General features: G+C 37.6%; 1 protein-coding gene across 1 annotated transcript in view; it reads right to left on the reverse strand.

Annotated features, from left to right (window-relative positions):
- ERC2 (ELKS/RAB6-interacting/CAST family member 2) overlaps nucleotides 1-23,739 on the reverse strand; it is a 370,025-nt gene that overhangs the window by 224,146 nt on the left and 122,140 nt on the right. The window contains exons 6-7 of the mRNA XM_054216425.1: nucleotides 23,462-23,617; nucleotides 17,106-17,273 (exon numbers count right to left, since the gene is read on the reverse strand). Of these exons, the coding sequence (XP_054072400.1) occupies nucleotides 17,106-17,273; nucleotides 23,462-23,617 (324 nt within the window). The remainder of the gene's footprint in view (nucleotides 1-17,105; nucleotides 17,274-23,461; nucleotides 23,618-23,739) is intronic.

Here is a 23,739-nt window from a genome sequence, read left to right on the forward strand (position 1 = left end):
TGATTTTGATCATGACTTAATCGGTGAGAATTTATTATGTAACTGTTCTTTAACCATCTTTCCACAATGAAGTTGAACAAAGATGATCTTTCAAGGTTCCCACTTGACTAAAAACCATTAGAACCACTACAGACATGAAGTATTTAAAAAGAGAGTTTGCCAGTAACTGCAAAAGAGAAATACTCTACGGAAAATGCCTAAGAATTATCCAACACGATATAAACAAGGGAGAATATCAGATTTCAAACCAAACTATCAGCAACCCGTCAAAAAGACAGCTTTTCTTGGGGACAATACACTCCAAAAAAATGCATAAGTTAAAAAGAATAAAAATACAAGTTAGAGTTTACTTATAGGTATGTCGAGAATGTTACTTTTATTTTCACAGAATTTATGGTATGTTTATGTGTTATGTTTAGAACTAGTAAAACCAACAAGAAAAATTACTATATTCCCACTTAATAACCTCAGAAAAAAACCCTGCCAATGGGAGCATATGCTTAGAGTGTGTTGAAACCATACTTAAAGCATCAGACTTTTTCAGAAGTAGGCAGGCAATCTGAAAGCTAGTAAAACTCAGAAATCATAGAACTGCACACAGGGAAAATGGGGCTAATCTTGTCCTTTATCATGGCATCCTGCTATATTCAAAGTCATATTTAGCCATTACTATTCATGTACTTCATCAGCTATCTACAAGTACTTTCCTTTTTGTTAATACATTTTATTTTAACCCAGTTTCTAATATTTTCAGAAAAGAACTGATAGAATAATTATAATCTGCTTTTTAATAACTGCAAAATACACTATGCCACTGTGAAAACAAATAAAGACCAGTCTCTTGCCTTCACATCTTTATTAGAGTAAGGCAAAGGGTATTTTAAAGATGAGTTAGACTGCAAATGGAACTACTCCAGCTAAAATGAAAAAGAAGCTAAAAACAAGTAGTACCTTGGCATAAATCAGAATACACACTTACACAAGATTTTAGGACTAGGTGGTGTATTTAGCAACAAAAGCCCAAGAAATGGTAGTGCTTGATAAACAGAACACAGTCACAATTTTGTGTAGCAACACAAATACTTAAGACCTCACCAGCACCAACAGTAAATGCTTATGTGTAACCCTGGCAGAGGCAATTGCGTGGCTGAGGAAGGCTAACAGGTTCTTCAGACATTACTTCCCCTTCATAAATCCATGCTGGCTACACCCAATCACTTACTTGTCTGACATATATTTGGAAACGGCTTCCAGGATTATCCCTTCCTTATTATGACCTTCCCAGGAATCGACGCAAGGCTTACCAGCCGGTAAGTTCCCTGGATCCTCCTTCTTGCCTTTCTTGATAAAAGTGACATTTGCTTTCTTCCAGTCCTCAGAAACCTGCCACAACCACCATGATCTTTCAAAGACAATTGATGCAATGCCATCAGCAATTTTAGGTGCATTCCAGCAAGGCCAAGGGAACTTGTGTGTGTCTAGTTTGTTTAATTATTCCCTGCCCTGATCCTCCTCCACTGAGGGGAAGTTTACCTCGCCCTGGACTTTTCCATTGGTTTCAGAGACCTGGGATTGCTGAAGGCCAGCCTTAATGGCAAAGATCAAGGTGAAAAAGTCATTCAGTGCCTTGACCTTCTCCATGACCTTTAGGACTGGGTCCCCACTCCCGTTCGTCAGATTTCCACTAGTCTTTTGTGGTTGATGTGCCTGTAGAAACCTTTCTTGTTGCCCTTTACATCTCTGGCTATACTCAATTCCAGATGGGCTTTGGCTTTTTTAACCTTATGCCTGCCTGCTCAGATGGGGTGTCCCTATTCCTCCCAGGTCACTTGTGCCTGCTCCCACCCCCTGTATTCTTCCTTTTTATTTAGCTTCATAATTAGAAGAGGAGGAATGAGAGTTGACTTCAGTTACACAAAAGTGATCATTTATAAGAATGCATGGCAGCAAAACATTCTCATGTGTTTTAACAATTCCTGAAAGCATTCATTGTCTAGCAAAAACATACATCACTTAAGCTTACCCTCTCACTAGGTATGTGACAAACTGCTTCAAAATTTATGACAGAAGATGTACAGACAAAGTAAACTCCACCGCTGCCAGACCGCTAGTACACAGAATCACGCGTCGAGAGAAGGACGTAACAGAGGCAACTGGCACTTCCACGCCGATAGGCCTGACCTTTTGTGGAGCTGATAAACCAACACAGCTGCGGGGCTGGGCAACAGCCATGGGTCACCAATGGATACGAGTCTACGTCAAGACTGGCAAAGATTTCCTGCGTGATTTAAACTTAGTTTATTTGGTCCAATGGCACTTTTCCTAGAAAGGGAGGGCAGGCTGACCACACATATGTCTGTCTGTATTTGTGGCCTGACACTTGGCAGGATAAACTTCATTATGTTTATGGTTATGCTTAGGAAAACTACTCCCAGTTGTTTCCAGTCTGTTGCAAACATAAACCTACAAGCTGTATTAAATACGTACTATTGTATTTACCACAGCTTCATGAAATCATGCATAAAATCCTAAAATGGGATAAAAATAAAGGCAACCTTCCTTTCCCCTCCCTTCCCCCAATTTCTGGCAACGTTTCAAAATAAACAAGGAAGCAAACCAATCCTTATATTGAAAGGTCAGCCAGGACCTTGTTTACAGCAAAGACAGAACTGGCCAAAAAAAGAAAATATATATCCAGTAAGAGAAAAGCAATTTTCTCATATATCGACTATGTAGAAAGATGAAACAACTCCACAATGAAATATCTTAGTAATTATCTGTTTCTATTAATGAGGAAAATTAAATTTCTTCTAGCCAAAAGAGTAAAATGAAATTTACACTTGCCTCAAAACTAAACTAATGACTAGTAAGGGAAAAGATTACTTTATTGCAACTCAGATAATGTGGATCTGACTTTGCATTGCAAAGAATTAAGGTTTCAGTCTTTTACTTTCATACTCTCTAATCTCAGGAACATTAATGCTCCTGACACAAAGCAGAGAAATTTAGCTATAAGCATTCAAAGACAGAAAAGAATGTGTAACTATACCAAGACGCCAAATACATCTTCCGCTTGAAATTCAACGTAGCCCAGAGTCCATTAAAAATTGTGCACTATTCTGTGTTTTAGAGTTCCGAAACATGTAAAGGATCAGTGAAGCGTAATCTCAAGCTCAAATATATCTGAGCGCATTTTCCTCTACAGTTTCCTTCCTTGCCCTGTAAGGACTCTGCTTATTTTTACAGGATTTTGCTATGTATCTAAATTTAAAGATGAAAGATGAACCCCCAACACAAATATTTCCAGTAGTAATCCATCTTTCACGCAAGCCACTGACCAGAGAATTACTTCTGTTAGTCGGGATATGGCAAGCAGGCATCACGAACACTTTTTTGCAGAAATGCAAAGAAAAATAATCTTGGTAACTTCTATTATTACTGATAGTAATTTCTACCAGAAATTTTCTTACTATTAAGGCAACAATAGTGTCCGCAGCGAAGAATATTTCAACTGCAACGTTCCTACGAATTTCCTACTGAAAAACATTGTAAACATTTTACAATAGGAAATAACTTTCTCTGATCTTGCAACAAAAATGTTTTTAATTCAACCACAAACAGTACACATACTTGGAAAACAGCAAAATATTATTTATGCAAGATATTGTGAATATATAGAAATGGGCAGATATAACAGATACTGATTTTCATGTCAATTAGGTATTATAGGAAGACAGCTACAGTATTTATGAATACTATAATCTATTCCAGAATCCAATTTAGTGTTGCTCTAACCGTGTTCAGAACGAGTAAGTAATACAGTGTAAAAGTAATTAAACTAATGGAAAGTATTTTAAGTATTTTCTTGTAACTTCAACAGTTTAAACAGTTTAAAGGGGAAAATGAGCATGCGGTGAACATTATCCAGAACTGTTTTTATTTACAAGCTCCTCGGTCTTTCCCACTCTATACCACTCTTGCGCCTGATCTCACAATGCAGGGCAGCTGGAAGAAAGTAGTCTCTTTAAAGATAAGGAACAGCTGTTTGCTTGTTTGACCTATGGAAGAATTTGAAAGACAAAAGCAAAAGGACATGAGTAAAAAAAGAGTCTTCATAAATGCTGTATTTGCAGAATTGTTTCCGCCTATTTCTAGCCAACCCTGGTAACTGTTCCTGACATGCACCTTGCTTGCATCAAACTTAGTTCCACTGAAACACGGAAGCAGAGGGAGCCTAGCAAAGGCAATGACGATTCACAAGCCCTGTAGGAGTATGTACAAAACCAGTCTATTTTAAAGGAAAATTATTACTGAACTTGGAAAAAAAAAATCAATACCACACATTACAAAATGTCAGAATTAAGGTTTGCCTCTGCAAATCCAGTTAGACCCCTTATGTTAAAATAGGCATCCAAAGAACTCCTACAGAAAGAGAAACCAAAGCATCCTTACCCATTTTATTCTATCTTCTGATCTACTTCTCAAGCCAACTTTGCACTAGTACAAACATTTTCAAAACTCTCTAAATACTTGACTTCTAACTTCCTGATGTTATCTTGCTAGGGCTGAGTTCTACAATACTTAAATACATTTCTAACACTAATCATACCAAACTCTACTGACTCAGACAATGTTTAAGCAGCTCTATACACCAGCACTGATGTTCCTATCCCAGATCTCTTAAGTAGTAGCATCTTCTGCAGTCTTTCTCCACACTTCCATGCTCCTTTTTCATTCATTTCCCTCTGATTCTGTAGAATACCTATTTTCTTCATGAAGCTTTAGTTATTACTAATACTTGACAAATATCTCCTCTTCTTTCCTTCTCTTGTAACTGTTATTCCTTCAAATGCATCAGAAATATTTGTTTCCATTTTTAAAACCTTTTTTCCCCCCACTTTTCTAAATCTTTATTTCTTCTAGCATGGTACTGCTTACACAGTTTCTTCTGTCAAACTAAAAATGCTGTCACACTGGAAAGATTCACAGTTACTGTTAAGCAAGAATCTTTCAAAAACAGAGAGACAGACGTGTGGCAGAGTATACCGTGGGAATTCATAAGGATGCACGTGGAGTCTTTAAATAATTAAAGCTGGTGAAATGGACACAGGTAGGAAAAGTATGATCATATAAATGCAAGAAGCCTACAGTATATGGTGTTTGTAACAACATCAGCAAACCTTGGCATTCTCATCACTTTTTACATCCCATGCTTCCTTCTCAAAAATATGGAAATTTACATTGAGAACGACATGAGTAAATTAATCTTCTGTGCGATAAAGAGTGCGCATTCAACACAGAAGTACAAAGGAAGCAATTCAAGGCCTTTTTTCTTTATATTTCACAGAACAGATAATAACCAAAGGCAACAGAGATTTAAGTTACTTAATGTCACATAATGCTATTTCTTTAACAAACATTATTTCTATAGAACAAAATTTGTAATGCAGTAATGTAACTAGTGCTAGCAGGGAGAAGGTACATGATCCTGTACAGGAAACAGAAATGCAAAGGATTTGTTTGAAAAGCTAAGATTTAAGTTGTAATGCCATACGTTAAAATAGTCACAGGAAAAGAATCAAAGAATCAAACAAATGGAGAACGGCACCGCAGTTCTAACTCAACAGTTGAGTTCTAACTCAACAACTCAACATCGTTAATCACTTACATGACCCAAGATCTAAAAAGAACATTTTTCAAAGGAGACAAATGATTTCAGAACTTTGTTACAAGCACTTTTTACCTAGTCAAGTCCAGCAAATGTTAATTAGCATCCTGCCTTTGAGAACATTTTGTATTTAATTAAATTCAATTCACAGCCTTCTCATCAACTACATATCTTTAAAAATTTTTGCTCTAAGGACATTAATATCCTTATTTAACTAGGTGCTATGCTGCACAGTAGTTGTTTAACCCAACTTATTTTTAAAGCGTCAGACCACTATTTTCATGGCTCACTGTGCACAACTGCAATTCCTCCCTGCAAGGATTGGAAACTAAGATGATTGTTCCCACATGTCTGTGCCAGCCGACGGTCCACAATGATTTTTATTTACTAAAGCCTTAAGGCTACACAACTTAACTGCCATGACTTACCATGGTAGAACTGTGAAGTACCAAATCTACTTCAGAAAGACAGCTTTTGCCACATATGTATTACCCTTACTTGGCCCACATTATAACCATGCATTGCATTCTTAACACCTATATTTAAAAAAATATTTAAAATAATAAATAAAAACCAAACAACAAAACACTACCCTTTTACTGGTACTATGTAAGAAGTAAAAAAGCCTACCCTGCCCCTGCCTTTGAATAGCAAACTTTACCTAGCGGTATGTACCCTACACAAGGATCAGCCTCACTAATGATTTGCTGTCTTCTTTCATTTTTACCCCGCGATAGCAGACACAAAACACCAGCCACCATTGCCCTCTCCCTCTTTCACTTCTATAAACATGGGAGCCACTTGTCTTTGGCCTTAAGGCCATTCATGGCTTATTCACCAAACCATGCCCCCTGCCTCCTTTTAGTCACCAGACTTATTTCATGTCTTAATTTAAGTGGCTCTAGCCCTTTCTCCCCAGCCGTCTCAAGCATAAAGCCCCAAAATATGCAAAACTACTTCAGTAACTTCTCATATTTCATCGTCATAGCAATATGTGCAAAACATCACTAACAGTTTCAGATGGGGCGGAGGATGTCCTGGTTTGAGGTAAAACAGAACCAACTTTCTGTTGGGTAATTTTATTTCTTAGCTAGGCCTCTTCTAACTCTCTGAAATTAACAGCACGTTGTGTCGAAAACGGTTCATTCTCAGAGTGATAAGGCCAATGTTTACAGTTTGTGCCGAGGAAGGGTACGTGGAGAGGCTCTTGCTTGTACTTATTGCTATAAGAACCAAGGTCAGCTAATTCCGTTATTTGCCCCGTTGGAGGGTCGGAAGCGGAAAAGCGTAGAGGGGTCCCACCTGTGGGGAGGAGCGGACAGGTCAGGTGACCAAAAATTGACCAACAGGGGTATTCCATCCCATCTGCCCCATGCTCAGTATCAAAGCTGAGGGATCAAAGGGTCAGCTCTCTTCCTTCAATGGCTGACATCCCAGGAGGACCCTGGCTGTTCAGCTGCCTTTGATCCCGATCCGTGTGTTCCTGACTCCAACTCTGGAACCCGGTTCCCACCCGTCGCTGAGTCCAGTCTGGGACTTCCCCAGTGCCCGCCGGTGACGTCATCCTGGGAGCTTAATATGGTTTTGTATATACTGTATCTATTTCAGTATTTCCCTTTTTATTTTATTGTTAATATTTCATTAAAGTAGTTTAGTTTCTTCTAAACTCATAAATCTCTCTTTATCTCTCCTCCTCATCTCTGTGTACGAGAGGTTGCGGGGGAGCACCGTTGGCCAATTTGGCCAAAACCACAACAGGAGGTTATGTCTACTAGTTATTAGCTGATTACAACATCTACAGGTTCTTCGTGTTCCCCTTGGTCTTGCACCTACCAGGTGAAATTTCAATACTGTTTTGAGGTTGGTCTTTCTTCGCATTTCTTTGTGTACGGTGACAATACAGTAGGATCATAACTCGGCCCCTTTAGACTTAATCACAATATAAGCAATAGTTAAAGCATATGAAGAATCGTTTCTGAAGCAACCCTATAAAAGTTCTTCTCAAAACATCTCCAGTTAGAACAAAGGTTTTAAATTAGTAGATAACACTACTAATATTTTTCTAATCATTTCCACCCACTAGAATCAAGCCTAATTGAAGTTTAATTTATCTTATCACAGTAAATTTTGCTCGGTTATAGAAACCCATTAAAGCTGTCCAATTGAATATTGTCTTAAATGGCAACAAGGTAATTTGCCGAAAATCTAAGAACTTGGCAGGGGGAAAACACAGTTATTTATCACTTTAATTAAATAAAATAGATGAAAATGAGAAGTGTTTTGACAGTAAGATAAATCTAACATTCATTAAACTATGTGTCCCGAACAACTTGAATAAAGTCTTCACACATCGAGTATACAGCCCTTATCTTTGTACTTTCATCTTTCCCATTTTCTTTTTATCTGTGTTTCCTATCTCAGGGCACTACTTTCTACAGACCCCACAAATGGAACTCTCCGCTCTTTCAGTCACCTTTCCCTCAGACAATTCATTTCAATTTTTTATAAAATAAAACTAACGGTGTCCCCAAAAGGAAAGACAAAACCTTTAAAGCTATTACCAAGAATTGATTCAATCGGGGCAGTGTGTGTGTGTGTGTAAATAAATCAATCAACACATAATCTTTTTCTGGATAAATGAATGCTAGTTTGTAACTCACAAAGCAGAAAATACACATCTTTGGGACAGTATTACCTATCGTGTATTTGAGGGAGCTTCATTTCTAGTCACTGAGGTTGGAATGGGTCTCAGGAGGTCACTAATCCGACCCCCTGCTCAAAGCACGGAAAACACTGAAATCAGTCCATGCCATTTGATATGCCTTTGAACAGTCAAGTCCTGAAATCCTCCAATAGATAGACAAAAAAAAAAACCCAACCAAAACCACTTTGCTTTACAGTTTACTTCTGTTTCAATATAGCATTTTGCTAATCTAAGTCTTCTTTCAGTTTAACTCTGAATTTACTGCCTTCCCACTATGCTCCTTTCTCCCGTTCTAGGCTGTCACAGGGGCCCACAAAATGTGAAAACTGTATAAAAAGTGAAATGGCTGGCAAACTCCACCTGAGATAAAGCTTGGTTTGAAATATGCAACACGCTCAAGAGAACTGTGAAGAGCTCTGGAGTGAGAGAGCGCGCAAACGGTACACAACCCTCCCGAATATGGGCGATCTTTCCTTTGCACGCACAGCAGATCTACCAGAACAATACACTGGCAGTACAGCAAAGGGACCACACTCAAATATCTGGCCCAGCCTGATTTGGAACAGGAAAAATAACAAAACAATAGAAAAATACAATTTCAAAGTAAAACTCTTAGAAAAATAAAAATGGGAGAGTGAAATAACCGTAGTTATACCATTATTATTGTAAAATTAAAAGCAGATTTACATTTCAAGCAATATCAAATATCAACATAGTAACAGAAAGAAAAATAAAGCGTTTGTAGCTTTGTTCCAAGTATTTTGTGCTGTCTGCTTTTATTTGCTCTCTATGCAAACTAAGAACTGCCAAGAAGTCACTCATTTCACAGCCCTTCTCTATAAACAGATTTGTTTAAAAGAAAAAACAGATTGCAATAAATACCTAAAATAATCACCTCTCCTCTTCTTTTTTATTAGGTTTTCTATATTAATACATGTGTACTGAACAATTCAGTATTCAGTTACAGTACAGACTTCACCTATTTTTCTAATTCATTTTCTCCATTGACAGGACTGTGGTCACAATTTACAAAATTTCTTTGTAGACATTTACTTATTCCACAGTTCATTGACCTTCAAAGAGCACACCTGCCGGTTTGCGGGTGCGTTACCCAACGCAACGATACACTAACTAATAAAGTGCTAAGTGTGTTTGTGTCAGAATTGCGTATGACATGTATGTTCTCCACTGAGCTACCCAGCTGAAATGAATTTATTTGCATCAATTTATGTAAATTTATTTCCTGATGGTAAGAGCACTGCAAATATGCGCAAATATAGTCTCAGACTGTACCGTCTAGCACTTTTTAGGCTATACAAATAGCACTGTCTCATCTTTTTAAATCATCAAAAAGGATCATTCATGCTGTTTAACCTCTTTCCCTCTGCAGTAACAGTACAAGGCTTCACTTAAAAATGAACATCTACGGCTTTTTCACAGCGGCAGGGAAAACCTCAGCAAGTCTAACACTCCTCCATGGAGCACCGTGACATTTTCAGAACTCTGTAGCTGGAGTAGCCTGACCTTGGCTCATTTTTATCTGACCTCGGGGTTTTCACATCATTAATAAAGAGATAATCAAAACAAAGGCTATATACATTAGGTTAGGAAAAGTTTGCATAGTTTGGCACTATTATCACATATACCCTTAGAAATGGAACAAAATGAAATGCACGTAGCAGAGGTGGTGAACCTCCTAAGGACTGGTTCCAAACATTTTTCCCACTGGCAATAAACCATTTTCAGACCTCCCAACTCTGGCCACCATGATAGTTATTGCTTTACAGGATTATGTCTTTTTGTTTAAGCTGTCAATAAAAACTTCAAATGATAGCTTTTTAAGTCAAATAAACTTATAAAAAAAAAAACCCAAAACACTGACATCACTGAGACAACAAAAACACTGTGCAAAAAGCACATCATGTTTAGATCTAGACTTAACTGATTTACTGTTGGTTTTAAATTTTCTCACATCATGTGAGAAAGTGCCATTGTACCTGAAATCTGATCCAATTACCATTGCTTAAAGGAAATGAATTATAATCACCAAAAAAATCCAGATGTCCTCTTATTTCTGATGAGTTGCTATAACACATGTAAAACTACCATCTGAATAAAGAGATAGGCTAGTCGTGCCTCTCAGTAGTACCCAACATTCTGCAGAGATTCGGAATCAGAGACTCTGCTGACCCGTTATTTCTGACAGCTGAAACCAATGAAGAATAAGCTCAAACTTAAACTATACTTTTAACTTAGTGATATTTTCTGAGCTAGTTTGCTAAGATATCAGGAAAATTCTAGACTTGAAATAATACAAAAAATAATCTATTCTACTAAATAACAAACACTGATAAAATTTGCCAACAAATTAAACCGATGAGCTTCCAGGGATACTTGAACTACAAGAAACTATAATTAATACCAACAGATTACTTCTGAGCCTCATGCCCTATTATACCTGGCTTGCGAGAACCACGGAGGAAGGTGGAAGAGTACCAAGTAGGATCAGGGGACTCAAGTAGAACCAGTACTGTACCCCAGGGGTCAACGCTGGGTCCAGTCCTGTTCAACATCTTCATTAATGATCCGGATGAAGGGGCAGTGTGTGGCCTCCGCAAGTTTGCTGATGGTACAAAACCAGGAAGAGCAGCTGATAAATGGGTGATGCTGCTGTTCGGAGGGACCTCAACAGGCTGGAGGAATGGGCTAGCAGGAACCTCATGCAGTTCAGCAAAGAGAAGTGCAAAGTCCTGCACCTGGGGAGGAACAACTCCACCTGTATCTGCTAGGGTCCACTCAGCTGGAAAGCAGCTTTGCAGAAAAGAACCTCATGGTCCTGGCAGACACCATGTTGAACACCAGCAATGTGCCCTTGCGGCAAAAAGGTAAACTATCCTGGGCTGCGTTAGGAAGGGTGTTGCCAGCAGGTTGAGGGACGTGATCCTTCCCCTCTATTCATCACTAGTCAGGCCACACCTGGGACATTGTGTCCAGTTCTGGGCTCCTCAGTACAAGAGAGACATGGACATACTGGAGTGAGTCCAGCGAAGGGCCACAAAGCAATTAAGGGACTAATTAAGAGCTTTATTAAAGAATTGGAACATCTCTCATGTGACAAAAGCCTCTGAGAGCTGGGACCGTTTAGCCTAGAAAAGAGAAGGGGACATCTTATCACTTTGTATAAATATCTGAAGAGAAGCTGTAAAGATGGAGCCAGGCTTTCCAGTGGCGCCCAGTGACAGGACCAGAGGCCATGGGCACAAACTGAAACACAGGAGGTTCCCTCTGAACACCAGGAAACACAACTGCGAGGATGACTGAGCACTGGCACGTGTTGCCCAGGGAGGTTGTGGAGTCTCCATCCTTGGACATATTCAAAAGCCAACTGGACATAGTCCTGGACAACCAGCTCTAGGTGGCCCTGCTTGAGCAGGGGGGGTGGACCAGATGACCTCCAGAGCTCCCGTCCAACCTCAACCATTCTGTGATTTTATTAATCACATCCTGTTGCATCATACGCAGCTGCTGTCTTCATAACCTAAAGATAACCTGCAGAGTACCATTATTAAGCTAAATAATACTAAAATACTTGTTATGAAGTAACCGAGAACCAGTTGAGGATTTCTTTTATTACAGGATTTACTAAGCTGCTTCAATGCAATCCTATTTAGGCAGGAAGTTGACACTGCAACTACAAATACATTACTCAGCTCAGGATGAGAAATGGCCTTTGATGATTACTTTCACCTGCAGAAAGAAGCCCTTCAAGGCAGGTTATAAGCATGTTTTAGGACAGCATAAAATTCTACATGATAATTAACAAAAACTATCTATTCTACAAGTAGACAATTTGGACATACAGGAAGAAAGGAGTGTGGCTTAACGCTGGCCAAAATGTTATTAACTTTACTCGGCAGGGAACGACCAACAATAGCTTGTACAGTACAAAATTCCTTCCATAATGATTTCCACCTGCTGGAGGCCTGCCATTCATCCTGCATCTCCCTGCAGCTGCTTTCCCATCTGCTGCTGGAAGCCCATCGCCCTCCCTTTAGATAAGACCTTAGGCCTGGACATAGAAGGTTCAGTTGCTCTAAGCAAACAAAATCTTTTCCCAATTCCCAGTTAGAGAGAACAAAGGCTGCTGTGTCTAGAATCATTTCTGGATTGCTACCACGGCACAGTTTAGGCCTTAGCTTAGTCAGCTTGAAACCCAGGTCTCAGAGAGAACCCAACTGGCAAAGTAATTTAATTCTTCCTCGCCCATCTACGCTGGCAGGCCGTGTGCTTGATCACTACATAAATGACACTTGCTCATTTTCAGCTCTTTGGTAAGTAGGATCCTGGGTTTAGGGCACAGAAAGCCCCTCTATTCCATCACGGCTCTCTTGTTGCAGGGATTCTGTTTTCTGCAGGAAATGTATTTTGATTTGTTGTTGCTTTGTTATTTAATTTAACACAGCTTAATAGATATACCAGAAACAAAACATCAATGGCCTCTGCTAATACTTGGAATTAGCCCACATTTAGTCTCTCGCACATAACCAAATGTAACATTTTCAGCAAAGATTCTTATGAGAGATAAACGTTCCCCCTACTGCCCCAGAGTTCTCCAAACTAAAGATTAAATGGAAATGTAAAAGGTCCTTTTGAAAGATGGGGTATTTCTGAGTACTGAAGACAGACGTTGTTGAGTTATATGAAGTTAATATTTGCAAAGTGATTACCAAAAAGGGCCCACACAAAACTAAGAGTAGGTATAAAGGGAGTTCAGGAAAATTTTACTCTAAGGCATCATTTTGAATTTTCCTGTCTTGCTGCATCACATTTAGCTTGTACAGGATGTAACAGTAGAATGCAGCCTGAAGGCACGAATTTGTTAATTGAAATGCATAATGAAGCATACAACGAAACAAACAAAAAAAATTACTTAATTCCTATTGCCACATATTGGCCCACTGGTTAGTCAAAATAAGGGCAAATAAGTCGGCAAAAGAAATAAGAGAAAAAAGGAGGCATTTCCATCCTGAATAAGAAAAAGTGGAAGTAGCACAAACAGCCTGTTTTCACCCACCTCATAACTGACTTAACTCTAGGAACAAGATCAGCTTTAAAAACCCTCAAACTTACAGCACGCAAAGACTGGCCTATAGCCTACGTAATTAATTTTTACTGAGGTGTCTTCTTGCCACTTATGTCACAGATTTTTTTCTTTCTGGTTTTGTCTAAATATTTCTAAGAAACAAGAACTTTGCCCCACAGGAGCAGACATGGCCATCTACAAATGCAGCCGCCGTCCAGCTCCTGCGTCGCTCAGAGCTCCGGCGCCCTTCCCCAGAACGCCGGCAGTTTAACAGACTGCACCCCCAGTCTGGAACGTGAGACATAATAGTTTGCGGAGAAGAGACATCCTGGCAATCATTTTTAAACAGAAGAACTCCTTAGCATACAAGAGGGTGGTAAGTAATGTGCCGAAACCCTGAGGGTCTTAAAAATATCTAACAAGAGAACAGCATTAGAAAGTGCACATCAGCCTTGAAGAATCTTATTTTCTAATCTGTGAAATTGCTTGGACACAGAGATCTGTCACTTGTTTTCATGACTGTTAGAGAAAGCGAGAACATTCTCACATAGTTGCACAGCAATTTATGACAAATCCTGTGTTTGGTTATATGAGCGTAGTTCTTACAAGCCGAAAGCGGCTATAAGACTCTTCCAGGAAGCAAGATCGGATAGCTCAGCAGTTTTAAGGAGTTCTTGATTCACAGTCTATTCAAAAGAGGTGAAAAGCATGTCCAGACTAACCAGACCTCTTCTGGAGCCTCAGTATTAAACTCCAGAAACGGCTCCTCATTTCCAGCCCCTGAACACCCAATCTTCTAGATGGACAGTTGTACAGCCTGTGATGTGCCTGCAGCAACCTTGAGTCCTTAAAATAAACAACTAAAGTACTGTTCTTTCCTGATAAGTCCTGGCTTGAGAAACTCATGGCTACTACTCCTTATAACATAAAAGTAAAGATCTTTTTCAGCAGATTTGAGATGCACTACATCACCAAAAAGTACAGGAAAGTAACAAAAATCAAGTGCATCTTAACTGCATTAAAAATGTAATTAATTTTGCCCAAAGTATGTATGTTATTACAGTATTTCAAGATCAGGTAAATTGCTGACATAATTTAAAGTTTAATGCAAATTATTTAAAGTCTCTGCCTCATAGGTAAATGGTGCACATAAGAGCACACCCTGTAATGCTATCTTTTCAAATGGAAGTAGAAGAAATTTTGAGGCAAGTGATTTTAGCAGTCTAAATCTGCTATTAGATCAAAACTATCTGGTAAACCATTTCAAGTAGTGGCTCCATCAATACATGATAACTGGAACTGGAACTTGTTTTCTTTATGTTGCTTCCAATACATCTCAGGATGTATCACATCCTAAAATGAAGTCTGTCATTAACCCAGTACTCAAAGGCCTTCATTTTCATATGATCTCCCAGAAAAAAAAATAATTTAAAAATAGTTACATTTATGTGACCTTTCTGCCAAAAGCTGCCTGTACGTGAACAGACAATTGCAGCAAATTTTAACTAAAATTACTTCCCATAAGAAGGGTGGACATAAGTCACCAACTTTCACCTATTTCCTTTACAAAGATCTCTTAAACAGATAAAAGAAAGTAAAAAAACCCTGTTGTTTTATAAAAATCATTATGTATCCGGAAAGCAGAAAATGGAAGTCACCTAGATTTCTATGGGGAATATAAAATCGTTTGCAGTGTTTCAGAGCTTCATCAATTTATGAGGTAATGTAATTACCAAAAGCTGACATTAATGCATATGAAATAAAAAACACAATTTTTGACAATTCAGTCACAAACAAATTCAGGCTTAATTGATTTAGCAAGTCCATGCAGAGACAGCCTTAACTGTCTGGAACCAAGATACACTGTGAGGACATTTATGAGTTGTTTTGCTTCATTTTTAAGTCTCTTACATGCAATGACCTACTTAGCTTACACACAATTTTTTTTTCATTGAAAGCTGGAAGAATCTCATATTATTTGTGCGAAATGTCACAATCACTTATAACACAAATAACATGATTATTAGGCCAAACAAAAGGGATTCATTCTTTGCTATTATATAGCATTCCTTCTACCAAGCTACCTCTCTGATCATTTTAACATTAATTTTTCATTTTAGTTTCCGTGAAAGACTAAGAATAAGCAGACACAATACAACTGAGCGTCACCTGCACACCAACAGGCAATTACAGCTAATTTTAACTTAAATTGCTTCAATAAAACGTTCAAGCTCAACTGCCTTATGCAGAAACCGGGAAGAAGAGGAATTGAGTATCTGTCAGAAAGCAACTGGTTTGTCACCAGGACTGCACAATCCCAGCAGCCCTTCATCAAGGGCACTGTAGATTCAGTTCTTTTTACCGTTGCCCATCGTCCAGCCATCAAGCCATAATGCCTTGAATACATACTGGTCTGATAAAGAATTAGGAAATCAAATTAGCGGAGAGCCAAAGGAATTCATCACCATAACAGGTAATACAAACCTTGCAAAACAGATCTGCACAGACGAAGATTTAAAATACGTAATCTTTACTACTCAGAAGCTAGACTGAGATCTGCCAAAACTGCTGGAGTTTTTACCCTTGTTCTATTATGATTATTTTGTATTATACACATATGCTGGCTGGGCCATTAAACACAAGCTGGAAATTCCAAGATTTCATCTGTATCTTCTTAATGCACAGAGGATAAGACATACAGCACAGAGGGAAAATCAGAATCTTAGAAATATTTATTTCCTGCATCCATGAGAAGGATGAGTTTAAGCTGTTTGTTCTCCTAGAGCTTTGTCAGCCAGAAATTTGAGACATTCTGTAAGATTCCTGTATACCTTAAATTATATACTTCTCTGAACAGAAACTATTTGCACTGTATGACTGAGTTTCCCAGGTATTTGTTTCTTGAAAGGGGTACACACATTAAAAATAAAATGAAGAAGTTATAATAGGAATCGATCTAATAAGTATCGTGTGCTCCAAGTTTTTTAAAACCCCATTAAATGAACTAGTAGACAACATTTTTAACACTGGATTTACACATTCCATCAAATGTGGCAACCATCTCAACTGTGTATTCCATTACCCATATTTTTATGATCCGAGTTTGTAGATACATACATAACTAATGCACTGGCCTGTTTTAAAGACTGAAATTATTCATATTTTAAAATAAATGCTGATTGCACTCAAAACAATAACCACAGATTAATATCATGCACCTTCAATAGATCCCTTCAAAATACATCAGTAGCTTCACTCTTCATAACAGAAACACAAAGTAGAAAAAGAATCATCAAGCCAGAGCCATCAAAAGGAAAACTAAATCAACTAATCGATGAGGAAACAAGAGATGCAATCACAACAATTAAGTCATTAAGGCCCAGCTCCCCCTATTGAAGCCAATGAGAATGAAGCACAAACATTTTCTTAAAAGGCAATCATAGGTGCTTCTAAAAAAATTTTAGAATGAGAGCTGCTGTACTACAAAAAAAATACATAGCAAATGTATTGCCATTTAGAAGGTTTTAAATTATTTCACTCTTCTTAAACAAATTGCTTTCTACACAGACTTGCAACAAACACATCATCACCTTGACACATGCCATTAACGAAATATTTCTATTGCATTTTATGATTAGAAGATACAATACCTCTGTCTGAAGTATGGCAGCTCTCTGTTCTTTGGCAGTAAGTGACTCTTTAAGCACTTCAATGTGTTGCTTGCAATCTGAATTCTGATTGCTAAGGGTTTCAAGCTTAGTTTGTAAGGCAAGAAGTTCTGATTCTTTCTTTGAGAGTTCTTGTTTTAGTTGGTCAATCTGTAATGGGAGGGGGGGGGAAAAGGTTAGATCATTAATTTCATTTCCAATTCATAGTTGCACTTGAAATCTGAAAGTTGTGAATGACCACAATATGACAACTCAGACACCTGATTAAGATTCTGACTTTTTACACTCACAATTCAATTGAGTTTCTTGTAATTTAACATACCCTGCCTTAAGAATGATTGCCCTGCTGTTGCAGAAGTTAAAAGGAAACTCTTAAAGATTATACATGATGATTTGGCCTATAAATTCACCATGGACCTCACTTACGTTCAAAGAAATTTATCCTGTGTGAGGCAAGTCTGGCAGGACGGCAAAAATGCATAGGAAAAAAAGTGTTCATAAAAGTATAAATTCAATCCAATAGCCTATGCCTTCCAACAGCATGATTCTTGTGACTTGTCATTCGCCAGAGTGAATCAAGGGTTTTTTAGGAGATTGATAAGGAAAAGCAGGCACCTTAGTAAGGAGAGGAAAACAGAGAAGTGGAATTTTAACCTTACTCTACTTGCAAATGTGTTGCTGCCCACCATCCCCACCTTCTTTTTTCCTCCCTGGCAGTTCATATGGAATTCTCAGGTCCTAGGAAAGCCAAGCCAAAGAGATTAACTTAAGAGAAGTCTGGGGAAAACGTTATAAAAAATTCCAGAGAGTGAACGGTCTGTGAGATGATTGTAAAAGCGTATCCTAGGGGAAACAGCAGGAACCCAGTCACTAAACAAGGAGCTTCTGAATTTAAGTGAATTTAAGGTTCATCAGTAAATGTCACGGAATTGTGATTATTCTTCCCTTTCCACAACGATAAATGGGAGGAGTAGCCACAGAATGCAAAAGCGTGGTGGATTTAGAATATATCAATCTGAGCAGAGCACTGGACAATACAAAGAATGATGCTAAAGGACAGTGAATTAGGTGACATGTAACTAGTCTTCTTAAAGTCCTGTGAAATAACACTGGTCACCAGATGAGTTCAGGTACATCATCTCTTTATTTGGAATAAAACACCTCAGAGCATCTGCAAAACACAGAGAAACCACACTTCCTTTATATTTGGAAAGTTTTCTCGATGACTGTAAGGCCTACAAATTTTTCTTTAAAATTCAAGTTTCAATTCTGCAACAAGCAGAGCACTGCTAGAAGAGCTCCTTCCATTCTCTCCCATCAGTTGCATCCCAACACAAATTTGGGACACAAGAAATCTGGAAGGGGTAGTTGGAAGGTGATTCAAAAATCCGCAGGAAAAAAAGAATATGTATCCACAAGCTGATCCTATTCAACCACATCCTAAAGACCGACAGAATAAAATATTTCACAGGTTCATTACAGTGTGGCACAGTCACTGGAAACATTTACTGCTGATCAAAACATTTCTATTTTGTTTTACATTGTAAGTATGTCCTCAAAAATTATATTAAAAAAATGTTTCTTCCAACTGTAGTCCATGTGCATGTCTTAATATATTTATTCCTTTTTTCTCTTTATAAATGTCTGTATGTTTGTCTAGCTGGTAAAGGTACTTGGCTAGCCACCTCTGAGCTACTGTATAAAATCAAGAATCTACACTGGCACTAAAAGCAATCACCTTCACAGTCTGAAAATACCAAAATAAGAAAAGAAGCATACAAAAAACAGATGTCAGGAGAATGCAAAGCGTGCTGTTAAGAAACTGCTAGAGAAAACTTGCTCTTGAAAGCAAATGACCTTCCTCCATCCCCTGCCAGAATATGTAAGCAAGTATAGCAACTGAGACAAAAATGTATACAAAGTGGACAATGGGAAAATCTGCCTACAAGATCTAAAGACAAAACGTAGATCTGCAGCCAAGATGAATTACATCACGTGCTTTATATGAGACCTATGTGAACATCACAGATGCTTAATCTCTCCTAGAAACTCTTCCCGCTTTTTTCCATGACACAACCCCCACCCCGAGAAATAATCGACACAACAACAACAAAGTCCTCCATTTTCATTGCAGGTATGTTCTTTGTGTTTTGGAATCAGAATCTGTTTAGTATAAAGTTCTGGCTACAAGACCTACCAATTGCCAAGAGTCTGAAATGCGTTAGAGCACTCAAAAAAAAATCTTAAAGAAAACCAACGAAACAAAAAAAACCAAAACACAACAACAAAAAAAATGGCTTGAATAATTATGCTTTTGGCTGGTGTTTTATTAAAATAAAGTATAATGGTGAAAATGTACTACAACTTCAATTTAAAAAAAATTAAGTATCAAAAATACCAAAGACATAAAAAGAAACCACATAGCTGTTTAAAAAAGCAAATATACCCAGGTCTAAAAATGTCTTTTAAAGTTCTGCATTATCTATTAGCGTATAAAAAAATTAAACAGGGAATGACATAAAATTCTGTCTCCAGGAGATGTGCAAACATTTTCACTTTACTATACCTTAAGTGGTGTGGAAGACCAACAGTCACGATTCAGGAGATCTCCTGATCTCAGTCCGAAAAAAAGGCAAAGGCAGAAAAGTTTTTGTACTTTATAAAGACTACAACGAAGACAATCTCCAAGCCTGGGTATAAGTGCTGTAGCATCTAAGGAACTCCAGGTTTCTCCCCCGATCCTGACCTTCCCGCTATCTCACGTATTTCATATGTGTAATTTGCCTGTCACCACTTTTTCAACATTGCCCAATATGATCTTGCCTCACCTCCTTTGCCGAAACCCTAGTTCCTTTGTCTGCCTTCTCAGTTTACGATTCTCTGTCACCTCCATTAACTTCAGTTCCTTAGACACTAGCACTTCCAGAAAACCATTATCCTCCTTCCTAGATTATTATTTTTGCACACGAAAATCTTATGTGACATTACATCGAGTAACTGGGAAACAAAACCAAAAAAAAACCAATGAGAGCTTTTCCCCGGAGTATTGCATATTAAAAATAATGGGCTAAATCTTTAAGTAAATAATTCCATTAAATAAAACTATGCTGATTTGCGCATCATAAGGATCTGGTCTTATGTGACAAATGACAACTGCTTTTTAAAGTGAAGGATTTAAGTAAAAGAAAAACAGTAGCAATGCAAGTGAAGTGAAGTGGGTGCACACAGTAGACTCTACAAGTCCACGTGTAAATTCTACAGGTTATATTCGTCAAGGTCTATTTTTAAAGTGTTTATCACATTTCCAGGCCTATCCACAAAAAAATGCTGTAGTTCTTTTCCTGTATATTTCTTCTACAGGATCACCTGGAACTTGCATGTTTCCTTCATACAGTGTGAAAAGGTCTTATACACAGACATTAATTACAGGGTGCTTTGTTACAGCGTAATCAATTCTTAAAACTCATCTTAACACTAATTTGATGAAGTTGTACTGAACTGTCATTACATTCAGTAGTGGGGGGGGCGGGGAAGGAATCTAAGCAAGTTTTCTTTCTCATTTCGACAACTTCTATTTAATTGCAAGTCAAAATTAAAGCCTACATGTTTGGAAGGAGTGACTATTCCTAAGAACTATTTTAAAAAAGGAACACTTCCCAACATTCTCTGCCACTCGCATACAATAAATAATACTCAGTATTGGCCTCCATTTAACACCTTCCCATTTATTTAAATCAAGAGCAGACTTAAAACGAGTTCTAATTCAAGAATAAATGTGAAGTATTGAGAGCTTTATAGCATCTAAGATTGTTAACTGTGAGAAGAGTTTTGTTCTGTTCTTTGCCATCAATCAAGACTTCTGTTTATCGGAATTTATCAATAATCTCAGGTTCAACAGATCAGGTATAATAAGATCTGTTTGCTGACAGCTACACAAATACTTTTCTACATCGAAAGGTTTTCAGATGAATACTAGAGGTAATACCTTCTTCTGCAAATCTCAATTTTAAGTGGAAGAAAAGGACTGGTGAAAGAAAACAGACAAAGTTTCATCAGAATGTGTCATTTATCAAAGATCAGAAGATTGTGACAAAACAAGGCATGTTTAACAGTCTTCTCATTTGGCTGCTTTCTGCGCCACAGAAATATACTGAAGCTTTTCCTCTCGAAAACATCAGAAAATTGTTAACAAAATACTAGGCTTTGTACATTATGTTTGTATCAACAGATTTGCTGAGATGCACTAGGAGTTTTGCTGTAAATTACTAAAATGGAACTGCTTTGAAATCAGTGATGTTTAAATAGGCAAAATAATTTTCCTGATGATAATGCTACTTGGGAACTTTAGCTCTTTTTCAGTAGCTTAAGAGCTACTTTATTTCAACAGAATAAACATATACTTTGATTATTTATTTTTTTTTAATAAATCTGGATTAATTCCACATAGGCACTAGCACTTCAATTTCTTTCGTAGCACAAACCCCCAGAAGAAGATAAAAATATGCCCCACTGTTCCAAGACACCAGCATTCCCTGTGATGCAGTTTACAAGATACTACAGTGTCCAAACTGGGAAACAGTAATAACTCTTCTGAGATGGAAAATCTTCACTATCCAATACTACGCTGCTGAATTTTCTTACTCCTGTACTCACTGTGGAATTCAGACAAAGTAAAAGCATCTTATCAAGCAGATAATGCAGATGTAATTTACACAAGAAAACTGAACATCAGAGAACTGGGATTCTCCAGAAGGCGCTGACACCTTTTCATTCTCTAACCACAGACAAGCTCCATACTTTCTCTGAATCTTAGCTTGCCCAACTCTGAAAGAATGGTAATGGTATTTAACTACCTGATATTGCAAACTTTGTACTTAAACAGCAACGTTGCAAAGTATTTTTAGCATCCGCAGACAATGGTAGGCAGAAAACTACACTTTAAGCCAATTAACTCCTACTTTTTTTTTTTGCTTACATATCCTCTAGAGAGGTAACAGTACCAGCTCCTCCTCAAGCAGTTTTTTTGGAGCTGAAAGTACATATTTCAGAAAAAGCAAATCAATCTGTCTCAGTTCCCTAGAATTTCACCTACACCATTTCCACATACACAAAACCCCTAAACATTAAACAGAATAAGAACGCCAAAAAAATAAATCGGATGGAACGACTTGTAAAGTAAAGTAAGATTTCATAATAATCATGACTACTGAAGTTGTTTGCCTAGATTTTATTCTAGCATTATGGTCAAATTTTTAACAGCACTGCAAGAGATGAGATGGCTGGCTTTCCTCTTCAGTGTTTCCACTTCAGGCTGCTGTGACTTGTTTTGCCTCATCTTAGTTTAGCTTATAAATAATATAAAAAAAATGTTATTTCCAAAACCTAAATTTATTTATATGAGAATGCGAGCATCAGCTTTGGACTCCATAATTTTCAACTTTTGTTTTTTTCTTGTTATTGACTACTTTAATTCAGTATTTTATCACTTCATAAACAAAACGCATTCAAGGTAGAGAGCTGGGAATAAACCAGCAGAAATTGTAACATTTTATATATTCACAACAGGTTTCAAGGCAATTATAAAAATATCAGAAAAGAAACATTAGAATTCACAAGAAAGACTATTTGGAGTGTTTATCTTTACCTAGACAGCTAAGCGCAGCAAAATGCAAGGAGGTAAAAAGACCATCTCGGACAACAATTTGGACATCAAGCTTTACTCCTGATGTATTTTAAAATAATGAACAAGCAATACTGTTTTGTGAACTTGATACCAGGAAATGTGTTACGTCACCAGACGTTTACTATCTGCTTGTGGTCAACTCAGAATTATCTATGTACAATAATTTGAATTGAAAGGTACTCTGCAGGAACAAACTCATCAAATTGCAAGTCTTTAAAATACTAGAAGATTACAATTTGGCACTATCTATGGAACGGCAGTGCTTACTGTAAAACTACAGTCAAAACCAGCAAAAAATGCACAACATTGTCAAAGTTGACTTGCCAAAATGGGGCAAGTCAAAATTATTAACTAATTCAACAAGCCAACATTAAAACACCATATACCAGGAAGGGAAAAGGGGACACGGTATAGACTCAGGATAGCCTCTGCAGAAGTGGTGAAATAGCCTTTTCCTTCCCTCTTACTAAGTCAAAACATAAACACATTTTTATTTATCCAAAATGCTTCACTCCTCCATAGCTACTGAGTATTACATAGTTGACATTTACCAAAAGAAGACAAGCAGAGAGCTGCTTGTGTTGAAAAGGGTCGAGTTAAAACTTTTGTTTCCACTATTTAAGCAGCATTAAGCTATTTTATTAATAGACCTTACCTTATTTTTCATGAACTTTGAGTGACTCTTGTAAACTTCTATTTGTTTGATTTCTTCTTCTCGGTCCTCTGTATTCAGAACTCCATTTGTCTTTAACATCTGTATTTCATCTTCAAGATCTCTTATATTGCGCTCAAGTGAAGCTATTTTTGTATCCTAAGTTATAAAAAAAAAAAAAAGAGTATTGAAAATGATACAAAATGAATACTAAAGCATAACAAGTATATCTGTACTTGCATGAATATCAAATAATAAGGTACAAATACACCTTGCACACA

This window comes from Rissa tridactyla, chromosome 10 (assembly GCF_028500815.1).
Source record: "Rissa tridactyla isolate bRisTri1 chromosome 10, bRisTri1.patW.cur.20221130, whole genome shotgun sequence".
In the NCBI taxonomy this organism is placed as follows: domain Eukaryota; kingdom Metazoa; phylum Chordata; class Aves; order Charadriiformes; family Laridae; genus Rissa; species Rissa tridactyla.